The sequence below is a fragment of the Haliotis cracherodii genome, unplaced genomic scaffold (genome assembly GCF_022045235.1).
Source record: "Haliotis cracherodii isolate W230 unplaced genomic scaffold, xgHalCrac1.p SCAF_5, whole genome shotgun sequence".
Classification (NCBI taxonomy): domain Eukaryota; kingdom Metazoa; phylum Mollusca; class Gastropoda; order Lepetellida; family Haliotidae; genus Haliotis; species Haliotis cracherodii.
Window position 1 is genome coordinate 2,837,429 of NW_027266308.1, and position 12,630 is coordinate 2,850,058.

The 12,630-nt window shown below is 41.8% G+C and overlaps 1 protein-coding gene across 1 annotated transcript in view; it reads left to right on the forward strand.

Annotated features, from left to right (window-relative positions):
- Positions 1-4,003, forward strand: part of LOC139444231 (transmembrane protein 87A-like) — a 39,013-nt gene extending 35,010 nt beyond the window's left edge. The window contains exons 19-21 of the mRNA XM_071225153.1: positions 516-589; positions 1,250-1,302; positions 3,793-4,003. Coding sequence (XP_071081254.1) covers positions 516-589; positions 1,250-1,302; positions 3,793-3,865 — 200 coding nt within the window. The 3' untranslated portion in view covers positions 3,866-4,003. The remainder of the gene's footprint in view (positions 1-515; positions 590-1,249; positions 1,303-3,792) is intronic.
- The last annotated feature ends 8,627 nt before the right edge of the window (positions 4,004-12,630 follow it).

The following is a 12,630-nucleotide window of genomic DNA, read 5'->3' on the forward strand; positions in this document are numbered from 1 at the left end:
TATGTTTCTAGGTTTGTCAGCACCATACCCGTGCTCGTGGGTTTCACCCAAGTGGTAAACGTCTGAGACCTGCATCACTTCGGGCTTTCCTCCCACATTAAGCTGACACGCCGTGATATAACTGGAATAATGTTAAAAGCGGTGTTAAACCCAACTCACTCACTCATGTTAAACTGCGGCATGTATCTCACTGAGCTAGCACTATAACATTGGCATTAGTCCGAACTAGTACCAGCACACACACACACACACACACACACACACACACACACACACACACACACACACACACACGTGCATGCATATCGCCATATAATCTTGGTCTTGACGTTAAACCCCATTTCATCTCACAAGAACGTTATGGTTGACTAGTAGAGTACTTACAAGCGCAGACACCTTCAGTCATATTGCAAGATACCCATGACAGGAAGAGCTACCATCCATCCATCCATCCTATGAACATGTTCATTTCATGTGTACATGTCCTGAACACATGTCCTGAACTGCTTTTGTAGATGGAATGAAGATGAGGACCAAGACCTACTCCAACGGATCCCCCAAGCAGAAGGACTCCAGGTCAAAATCAGTGGTCAGTATCCATCATGTCCATCTCAAATGTCATCCGATTGACTATATTGCTTAGAGAGGCAGAAAATTGTGTCACTCTCTTATTCTTGTGCACTTTGATGCAATAGCTGAAATATTGCTGAGAGTGGCATAAATCTGTCACTCTCTCACTCTTGTGCACTTTCATGTCATGGCTGAAATATTGCTGAGAGTGGCATAAATCTGTCACTCTCTCACTCTTGTGCACTTTCATGCCATGGCTGAAATATTGCTGAGAGTGGCATAAATCTGTCACTCTCTCACTCTTGTGCACTTTCATGCCATGGCTGAAATATTACTGAGAGTGGCATAAAATTGTCACTCTCTCACTCTTGTGCACTTTCAAGCCATGGCTGAAATATTACTGAGAGTGGCATAAATCTGTCACTCTCTCACTTTTGTGCACTTTCATGCCATGGCTGAAATATTTCAGAGAGTGGCATAAATCTGTCACTCTCTCACTCTTGTGCACTTTCATGCCATGGCTGAAATATTGCTGAAAGTGGCATAAAATTGTCACTCTCTCACTCTTGTGCACTTTCATGCCATGGCTGAAATATTGCTGAAAGTGGCATAAAATTGTGTCATTCTCTCACTCTTATGTTACTCACTCACTCCACATGGTCTGTGGTGATTGTTGCAGGATGATGACCTAAGATGGGTTGAAGAGAACATCCCATCATCGCTGTCCGACAAGTAAGTTACCTCTCCGCCAACGTCCCGTGAGGATTCTGGTTTAGAACAGGTCTTCAGTAACCCATGCTTGTCGTAAGAGGCGACTAACAAGATCGGGTGGTCAGGCTCACTGTCTTGGTTGATGCATGTCTTGTATCCAAATTGTGAAGATGGATGCACATGATTTCAATCACTGGATTGTCTGGTCCAGACTCGATTATTTACTGACTGCCGTCGTATACAGTCAGATATCCAGAAACCTCAGGTTCCCGGACGATTTTCATTCAAAACGAAATAATTACTATATAAATTTACCTGTATAATCGGAAATTCAGTTTCTGGAACCGGATGGTCATTTTCATACACAAAACACTGAAATGCACACAAAATTGTCTCACTTACCCGGACAATACACTTCCACTGGTGGTAATCCTTTGATTCGTGAGAAGACAATTAACCAAGTGACACTGAGTTACGTTTGAGACGAGCTTGTTTATTGTACATGTAATCCCATCAGTAAGCATTATGGCACTGAATTTGGACATACAATAGGAAAATCGACAATTGGTGACATTTTAAAAGGCAAACAGAAGTGGCTAAATCTCCCGGAAAATTCAAATGACTTATCACGATCCCATGTAGCAAAACACCAGAAGATGGAAGATGCATTATATCTTTTGTTGTGTGATATGACAAGGGACAGGGAAGTAACTCTTCCAGTAAGAAGCTGGTTTCAGTTATACGGAAATTCGTTTATACGGACCAATTGTGAAATGACGCAAGTGTCCGTATAAACGAGGCACGACTGTACCTGGAATTTTGCTGTGTGTGGCACAAACAAACAAACAAACAAACAAACAAACAAACAAATAAAACTAAAATCCCTACATCAACATTAGCAGGGTTAGACACATTCACTTAAACCCAACCAATCCATATATATATATAGTCCTGGTGCTGTTGTACAAACCGATCTTAGCGCTAAGGTGATCATAACTCCCATACCTTAATATTGACAAGCGCTAAGGTTGTTTTGTACAACAGCAGACTGATGCTGTTTTGACAAGCTGTCAACCAAACTTCAAGAGAAAACTAACTACAGTTTTCGTCTTGTCTTGTGGCCAATTCCAATGCTGAAATGGTCTTTCTCTGGCAGTACAACACCAGTTATGGGCACATGAGAAACTTTGTTTTCTGCTTTCCATGAAATGACCAGTGCACCCTTGGATGTTGCTGAAACAAAGCTTACGTGTTTCCTATTTGACTTAAACGCGATTACTCCGCCACTGCTGCATTTATCGTTATTAAAGACAGCCTCCGTGGTCTAGTGGTAGAGCGTCAGCTCAGAAGGTCTGGGGTTCGATCCCAGGCCATGTCATAGCAACAAATGTTAAAAGATGGTGCTTGTTGTTACCCTGTCTGGCGCTCGGCATTAAAGGCTAAAACAAGGACTGGTTGGTTAGGAGTCAGTATACTGTGTCTGAGTGGGGGATCCATGTTAAAGTGCGGCATGGTATATCACTGGGCTAGCACTATAAATTGCCATCAGTCCGGACTAGTGCAAGCAAGCAAAAAAAAACACATGCGCACACACACACATGCACACACACATCGTGCAATAATCTTGGATGCAGCGTTCAACCCCATTTCACCTCACTTCATTATCAAAATCTGTCATGCAGTATGTTTGTGGTATGAGCATTTGGTTTTTCCATCATCACTAACCCATGCTTGCTGTAAAAGGCGACTATGCTTGTCGTAAGAGGGGACTAATGGGATCGGGGGGGTCAGGCTTGCTGACTTGCTTGATGCATGTCATCGTATCCCCATTGAGTGGATCGATGCTTGTTATATCAATCACTGGGTTGTCAGGACCAGACTGGATTATTTACAGACCACCGTCATATAAGCTTGAATATTGCTGAGTGAGGCGTTAAACAACAAACAAACAAGCAAACATACCCCTGTTAATCTAGTTTTATCTTTGGCTGAAACCAGTGGAAAACCCCAGCAAAGATGTTTCTAAAATCTGCTCTTCATTTGGAGATTACTGTCATGTCATGTCCATTTTAACAAAAGTAGGAATGCTTTAGGGGCTTCAAGACTGATTTGACCGCCTCCGTGGTCTAGAGGTAGAGCGTCCGCCCGGAGAGTGGAAGGTCCGGGGTTCGATCCCCGGCCGCTTCATACCAAAAGACGTTAAAAGATGGTACTTGTTGTTACCCTGTCTGGTGCTCGGCACTAAGGGGCTAAAACAAGGACTGATCGGCTCGGACTAGTACAAGCAGCCACACAAACACACACACACGTACATGCACGTAGCTATATAAGTGCAATAATCTTGGACGCAACGTTAAACCTCACCTCACCTTATGACTGATTTAAGGTAGAAGCACATGGTATACATTTATCGTGGCCACAAGTTACCCACAATGCTGAGTGTTCTGTCAATACGGGCAGATATAATGCAGACCACTAACCACTCTCTCCTTCTCTTTCTGTTATGTGTAGAGCCCTGCCAAGCCTTCTGGACTCGGATGAAGAACTACAGAACACGCACTTTGAGATTTCCAAGATGGAATAGAGGGCTATCTAACTCGTCAAGTGTGAACGACACCAATCCTTGCGAGACATCAACTGTATATACTGCACCACTTCCAGGCTGTCATTCATCTTCTTTGGGAGGGGGGCGAGGAGAGGGTCTAGGGGGCGAGTTTGCTATAGTGCTAATTTCACCATATTTGATGTCAATGATCATGGCCAGGGTAAGAACGATACGGCCAGTTTGGCAAGCAGATCTCATTGACTGTGTGGTAGGTTGTGCGTAGAAGTAGGCCATCACAATCACACTCAGCATGCTGAGATGGTTGAGTAGACTTCTGAAATAGATCTTTGGCACACGTTCAATGCGTGATGGAAGACGTTTAACAACATTCAATCACTACTAGGACTGGGACGATACAAAAACTGTACGATCCGATACATATCACGATACTTGCATGTGCTTTTATCTGTGGTGCTTAAGCATCTTTGTCATAGACATTATGGCCAAATACCTGGCACACTAACGATTTACACTTGGCAGTGTCAAATATGGCACAGTGGATGAAATTATTTACATTTTTTCTGATCTTTTTCACTAGTACATAGCGTTTAGTGTAACATTTATTAAAGAATAAATTTAAGGTAAGAATCGATACTTTTTACATAGTGTGCGATTGTGATCGATACTTGTATCGAGATGTGAAAAATCACGATGCACAAATGCATCGGTGTATCGTCCCACTACTAATCACCACCAGCTTAGAATAGTTATCAAGTGTCTGTTATTATCACACAATGTGTAAGATTGAGTTGTAAAACTTCCCCTGATCATTGGTCTTGGTCTGTCAGTGCTATGTATCCGTGCTAGTTGGTTCCACAAAAGTGTTAGTGGCCACGACCTGTGTTACAGGTGGTCTCCCTCCCGAACTGCCCTATCTCTTCTGAATGTTCTTTCCTCTGCTGTGATAGGTAACATGTTCATGCTATTTAGGATGAGGCTCGACACAAAGACGAAGACCTGGATGTTGTGTAATCAACATCTGGGAAGACATTGCATGTAGAGTACATGCAGCTCAAATATTACTATCAGTTTGTAGCACTACAGGTCACATGGGCAGATACAGCTTTTTTTAAAAGGGGGGTGCACAATTAAGATCTATTTATTGTCTTTGGTGGTAATTTATATGGAAATAAAGACTTTTTTCGAAATAAAAAAGGGGGGGTGCGCACCCCTGCACCCCCCCTCTGTATCCGCCCATGGGTTATATTGGCTCTGAGGTTATGTCTGTCTTAGGGCTGGGATGGGTAACTCGGGTACTTGTCGGGTGGGTCCTGAGTAGGACCCGGTTACCCACTGGACTACCCTGCCCCGTTGTTGATATATTGTTTAATGACAAAAACTCACTATAGCTCAGTGGTTACACTACAAGTCGCTAATTTTCGCATTTCTTTCTGACGGTGCACACACATTCCTTTTGACTTGTATATATTTGAGTAAAGATAAAGCTTCAGTCAACTTCAGTGACAGTGGTCTGATTGCTGATTGTTTGATACATGTATCTAAATAGTTTTTGCAGGGCTGCAGTAAAACAATTACCAATCAGACATTTTGTTCCCATCTCTTGAGACCTGCAGTGGGTACCCGCGTAGGGTCGGGGGTCAGGTACCCAGGTAGTAAATTTGGACTCATCCCAGCCCTAGTCTGTATATTGATCCTTCAGTCCAACCAGTTCACAAGGACTGTAGAGTCCAGTAGAGTCTTCTGTCTTCTGTCTTCTGTCTTCTGAATGTTTTCATTGCAAGATCCTTCACCTCCAGATCTGCCCTGAATCATTGAATACCTCCATGATGGGAGCTGTTTTGTGCATTATGTGCCCTGGGCTTATTCTGGGATTATGTAGTGCTTAGCACCAACATGTACAAACATCATCAAATAGTATAATTTTGAAGGGGTACCACGCCAGGCCAAGTGGTATTCCTAGCAAGTTGCATTTAGCCTTCAAAATCCAATTTGTTTTTCTGCTAAGTCAAATCCCCTTTTGAAAACCAAATGTGGTGTGTTGTAGGCAGTGAAATTGACTGAGAGATGATTTTGATATTTTGGAGCCCTCCCTTTTAAAAATGCTGAATATTTGTGGTGCAATGTTTGGAGGGAGTTTGATTATTATCACAGATGGGTTCCTTTGGGCAAGGTTATGAGATAGTGCTGACGTTAGTAAAATGTGCAGAGTACCTGATACTAGAGCCTCTCTGGACATGTGCAGGGTACCTGATACGAGAGCCTCTCTGGACATGTGCAGAGTACCTGATGCTAGAGCCTCTCTGGACATGTGCAGAGTACCTGATGCTAGAGCCTCTCTGGACATGTGCAGAGTACCTGATGCTAGAGCCTTCACTGGACATGTGCAGGGAACCTGATACTAGAGCCTCTCTGGACATGTGTAGGGTACTTGGTACTAGAGCCTCTCTGGACATGTGCCGGGTACTTGGTACTAGAGCCTCTCTGGACATGTGTAGGGAACCTGATACTAGAGCCTCTCTGGACATGTGCAGGAAACCTGATGCTAGAGCCTCTCTGGACATGTGTAGGGTACTTGGTACTAGAGCCTCTCTGGACATGTGTAGGGAACCTGATACTAGAGCCTCTCTGGACATGTGCAGGGAACCTGATACTAGAGCCTCTCTGGACATGTGCAGGGAACCTGATACTAGAGCCTCTCTGGACATGTGCAGGGAACCTGATACTAGAGCCTCTCTGGACATGTGCAGGGAACCTGATACTAGAGCCTCTCTGGACATGTGCAGGGAACCTGATACTAGAGCCTCTCTGGACATGTGCAGGGAACCTGATACTAGAGCCTCTCTGGACATGTGTAGGGTACTTGGTACTAGAGCCTCTCTGGACATGTGCAGGAAACCTGATGCTAGAGCCTCTCTGGACATGTGTAGGGTACTTGGTACTAGAGCCTCTCTGGACATGTGCAGGAAACCTGATGCTAGAGCCTCTCTGGACATGTGTAGGGTACTTGGTACTAGAGCCTCTCTGGACATGTGCAGGAAACCTGATGCTAGAGCCTCTCTGGACATGTGCAGGAAACCTGATGCTAGAGCCTCTCTGGACATGTGCTAGGAACATTTTAGGTTTTGTGAGAGCTGTCCTCGTAGAACTCGATCTTAGAATACAATCACCAGGGACCAATCGTAATGCTGGATTCCAGATGCTATTTCCAACAACTGCTCTGTAGTGTCATCAGTAGGGTCTGTGTATAGATGGCGCTAGTTGCATGTTTGTGTCTGAATCTGATTGGCTTAACTGCGGGTGAATGACGGACACCTCATCTTGGTCAAATGTCGAACTTTTCATTGAATGGGGCTGTATGCTGGGAATGGGGCTGTATGTTGGGAATGGGGCTGTATGTTGGGAATTGGGTTTTATAGCCCCCAGACTAGGGACAAATACTCACAGTATGCTGTTAATCCTATAGCCTGTGAATTGTAACTAATTTGGTGAAAAGGGAGCATATGTATTATAATCCAAACCCTGTTATCGATGTGTAATTGCTTCATGACATCATCGCAGTTGGTGTCCATGTTGAAACAGATGTAACGTGTAAGAGTTTGTAATCCACTTGTCGGCTGTGCAAAGTGTGGGATGTCATGGCTGTGTGTTGTGTGAGAGTCTTGTCACTGTGAAGCACAGTACTTCCACCTGTCCATACATGTTAAATGTCCCAGGTTAGTGTGCTTACAGGCATTAGACACAGAGATACAAATAATATATTTGGCACAGAGATACAAAAATATATTTGACACAAAGATACAAAAAATATATTTGACACAGAGATGCAAAAATTTTTGAAATATCCAATCACTTGGTCAGGGAATGTTTTGTTGTTCAAACTCTTGTGTCAAATGCCTGTTTTGTGTGTGTTATTTTAGCTTCTTCATAATATTTATGAAATAAAAGAAATATTTGTTATGTATGGGCGATCAGTGGTTAATTTAAATTAGAATATATTTTAAGGAAAAAATGTCCAGACCTGTTTGAGACAGACTTGTTAGCGTTTCTGTCAGGAGGAGCAGGATTTGAAGGTATAGTCGACTTACCTGTTGGTGAGTTAAAAAGACAAAAAACAGTATTCCATGATTGATTAATTATTAGATTTTCATCTCTGCCCATCAGTACTACCGTATTCGACGTAATAAGTGCCTGGGGCGCTCTCAAAATTAGAAATAGGGGGCTCTTATTAGAATATTATTTTGGTGGAAAAAAATCATAGTTGAAAGATATATTTCGTGGTTTGTGCTGACAGCCTGAAATGTTTATGTACCGAGATATTTTTCCAGAATTTAATTGCCCATAAATAAGGGTGCATATAACACACGTGTGCGTATTATACCGAATAAATAAGTCTTGTGTACATTGATCAATCGGAAGGGATGCAAATTGGGCTTGTTCACTAGCCAATATATCAGCAAATATCGCCCTGGGTGCTTATTAGAGCGGGGCGCTTATTACGTCAAATACGGTACTCTTTGTCCCGGGTTCCTACAGGCAAAGAAAATATATTTATTTAAAACAAAATGTTCAAGATCTGTGTACATGGTATACATTAAATGTTGACGGATGCGATTCACATGGAGCTTTAATGTTTGGTCCATCTCATCAAATCAGAGAGCGAAGGGTCTGATTTTAATAAGATTGATTTGTGGTAGGACTTTGGAGTAGTTCATCACAAGTAGCAAACATAAAAAATAAGGTACCTCCCATCTCAAACTTTTGAAAACAATGAATGAAGATCAAGTAATCAACTTATTGTGGCTTTTCTTGTCATCTGAAGCTTGGGAGAAATCACATTCAGTGTGAAAACTATGACAAGCATTTCTTTGTTAAAAAAACCCCAAGAGGCAGAAAGTGGCGAAATCTGATTATCAAGTGCATGAGTCACTCAGAGCAGAGCAGCAATATCATGGCTAGTGTACTTTGTGAATAAGATATTTAATTGATTTGAGAACAATTTATCTTGTCATGTTAAACTTGTGACCAATTTTAGAAGTCAGTGCCATTTTTGTTTCTGTTGTAAATAATGTCCTGTTTCCTCTACTGCGTTGTTTCCTCTACTGCGTTGTTTCCCCTTACTGCATTGTTTCCTCTACTGCGTTGTTTCCTCTACTGCATTGTTTCCTCTACTGCGTTGTTTCCTCTACTGCGTTGTTTCCTCTACTGCGTTGTTTCCTCTACTGCGTTGTTTCCCTTTGTTTGATGTGTATATGTGTTTACTCTGCTGCCGAAACAAGGAACACTACAGCTATACTACAGCTATACTACAGCTATACTACATTGGCTGGCGAAACAAGGAACACCACAGCTATACTACATTGGTTGGCGAAACAAGGAACACTACAGCTATACTACAGCTATACTACATTGGCTGGCGAAACAAGGAACACCACAGCTATACTACATTGGCTGGCGAAACAAGGAACACTACAGCTATACTACAGCTATACTACATTGGCTGGCGAAACAAGGAACACTACAGCTATACTACATTGGCTGGCGAAACAAGGAACACTACAGCTATACTACATTGGCTGCACAGCTGCCACAGCATCCTACAGGATGCCCCTACAGATGTGTTGTACTAGGCGGTAGGAAATGCTTTTACACCCAATTACAATGTTAATTAGCCTGAATCTACCAACTTTAACAGGTCATGGTGCTCTGTGGTCTGTAGTGATTGTCATTTTGTTGTTGGCTTTGCCTTATGATTTTTTGTACAGTATTTGTGAAACGACAAGTTTTGAAACCACTGGCTTTCATTCCTCCTTCTTCCAGCAGATGTATAAATCAGACATAGCATTCCTAGGTTGTACGCTGTGGTTCTGGTAGTTGGGTCTTATTGTCCAAATTGTCAAATCCCTTGGAAATTATTTTTTATTCAATTTCATTATGTAGCAGAATTAGATATTTGTTGGCTGAAATCAATGTCAGTGTTTGAATTTATGTTTTGTCATTGGAAATACTTTTCAGCCAATTTGACCCTCATTTTTTGTGTCCAAAACGCTTTGTTTTCTACATGTTTAAAATAAAACCATCCATATTCAGATTGTACAATGCGTTGGTATTTGGGGAAATTTAACTTCACATTCAGTTGTGCATTGATGATGCATTGAGGACTATATTTATGGTATATACAAGGCCATCTGAAAGATTTGGTGAAGTAGTGTGGTGTTGTCTTTGTTGGGCTTTGTAAATATGTACAGTGTCACACGTCTCCAGCTGACTGCCAGCTGATGGGGTAGTCTGTATCATAACGATGTGTTCAGTCAGCCATGTGGGGGCACGGGTGGCCCAGTCGTCTAAGGCGCCGTGATTAACTGTGCAGAGTAGGTCCCTTGGTCACACCAGAAACCTATGATTGTGGGTTCAAATCCAAGTTTGCCCCGATTATGTTTCTAGGTTTGTCAGCCCCATACCTGTGCTCGTGGGTTTCACTGAAGTGGTAAACATCTGAGACCTGCATCACTTCGGACTTTTCTCCCACATTAAGCTGACATGCCGCGATATAACTGGAATACTGTGACCTCGGGGTCGCGTTGTGGTCGTCATGGGAACACTGGGATGATTTGACCACATGGGTGGGTCGTGTGGAGCCTGGCATGATATGGCTGGAATGATGCTGTAAGTTGGACAAGGATCCACTCACTCACTCACTCGCTTGCTCTCACACAACGCTTGAAGCTTCTGGTCAAGCGGTCAAACAAGATGAAGCCCATCTTCCCATACTTTGCAATTTTGGTTTGTTTTTGTCGTTTAATTATGAAAAGGTTTTTTGATGAGTCAAGAATGTAAGCCTTTATCAACTCCTGCTGGTGTAGTGGTCAAAACAAGCCAAGCTTTGCAATTATTGTATTCAAAATATTGAACACTTTATTGAAGAGTCAACAATATATGTTTGTTGACAAATATGGCTTTTGACAACTGTATATATCAACAGGGCCATTGTGTTACAGGAAGAACTATCTGGCTACTTTTTGTATGCTTTGGGATTGTGAGACCGATACGGTATTGTTGAAATGATAATTATCATCGCTAAACTTTGTTGGTAAGCTCATCATATCAGAATTTGAACCCAATACTCCATTTCGGTGTCTGTTGTGTATATTTGTTTCGTTGTTTGACTGTTACATGCATAATATGTTATGTGTCTATGAGATGGCTGGTGCGTTGAACCAGTGTGTGCCATACATGTTCAGCTACATCCTCCGCAGACCAGCTACGCCATTAAATATGATTATTATGATGTTTCCCTTGTATAATCCAGGGGTGCACGGAATTCTGGTTCGTGTAATCGAAGTGTCACTCTCTGTTGCTGTGAATGGGTAACTGACATATCCACAGTATGTGACTTTATTCCTTCAGTTGTAGTGTAGTCAGTGTAGGATGTACTGCATGTCAAACATCAACTGATGCTGTATTTATCACAGACTTGTTTTAAGTGTCTGATAAAAGGTATGCAAGATCATCTTCCTGGGTGAAGGGAGTTAACTGACTGTAAAAGTCCAGTTTCCACCCTTGCCAAACTAGGCTGGAATTTTGGAGTTACTTTTTGGCTGGACAAACTAGTCTATGCAAGTCCAATCCAAATCGCGTAACAAAATCAACATCTGGTTTATATATTGGATTTGCAAAGCAAGTGTACCACTAATTTGGCATCAACAGATATTTTCCAAATCGTGATTTGATGCATATTACAAAATATAACTCGTTTTATTACAATATTGACTTTTGAATATCGATCCGATAGTCTTTACTGGGCATGGCCATATTGTTTAAAGCAAAAGCAAGTGATATGAGAGGAAGAATCTGATTGGTCAGTAAGAGGGTCATAGAAGGGACATAACTTGTAATTACACTGGTGGTGCTAGGTTAAGCCCAGAAATTCCAGCCTAATTTGGCAAGGGTGAAAAGTGGACTTTTACCAATCAACACCCTTGACTCCTGAAGATGATGTAAGACTTGCATGGGCAATCATATATTTCACATAATATTTAAGATAACATTTATGAAGGCCACATTTTTTGCTTTAGTGGTTTATTGTTTTCACTGACTAGTTAGTTTGTTGTGACCATGGTTAAATCATTTATTTCTAATTCAATAGAAAGGTTTAAATAGGTTGCTTAACAGTTGTTTTCGTGGCTTGTGGCTTGATAACCTGAAAAAATATAAGTTGTGGTAATTGTCTGAAAGGCCACACTTTCTTAATTTATTGTTTCACGGAGTTATTCCAGCTTCTCCACACAAGGTCGGTAGAAATTAAATAAACAGCTATGTCAATCATTTATTTCTTTGCTGATATGAAAGTCGTTCTTTCGAGGAGTTAAAACTGTCTCTTGAATCACTAATAGTGATGTTGACATGGAAGTTATATAGAGTATGTTTTAGTGTATAAGAGGGTCTGTATTACTAGCGGGACACAATAAAAATAAATATTTGTGTTTAATTTTTTTACTGGACCGGATGGTTTTCAGTAGGGGCAGCGGGCCCGTGAAACGAAAAATAAGAACTGTGTGGCCTAATTATTTCAGTGGTAATGTCACGGAGTATTACTGGGTTGATTGTATGTATTCTCTGCTATACTGTCCTGACAAGTCTCCAGGCTACACGGGGGCGTCCTGGTAGCTGCTGAGCGGTGTGTGTCTGTCTGTGGGTGGATGGCGTCTCTGTATATATTAGATGTTGCATGTCTGGTTTCATGTGTACATAGTTTCACTCCACTGTGGGAAGATTATATTGATAAA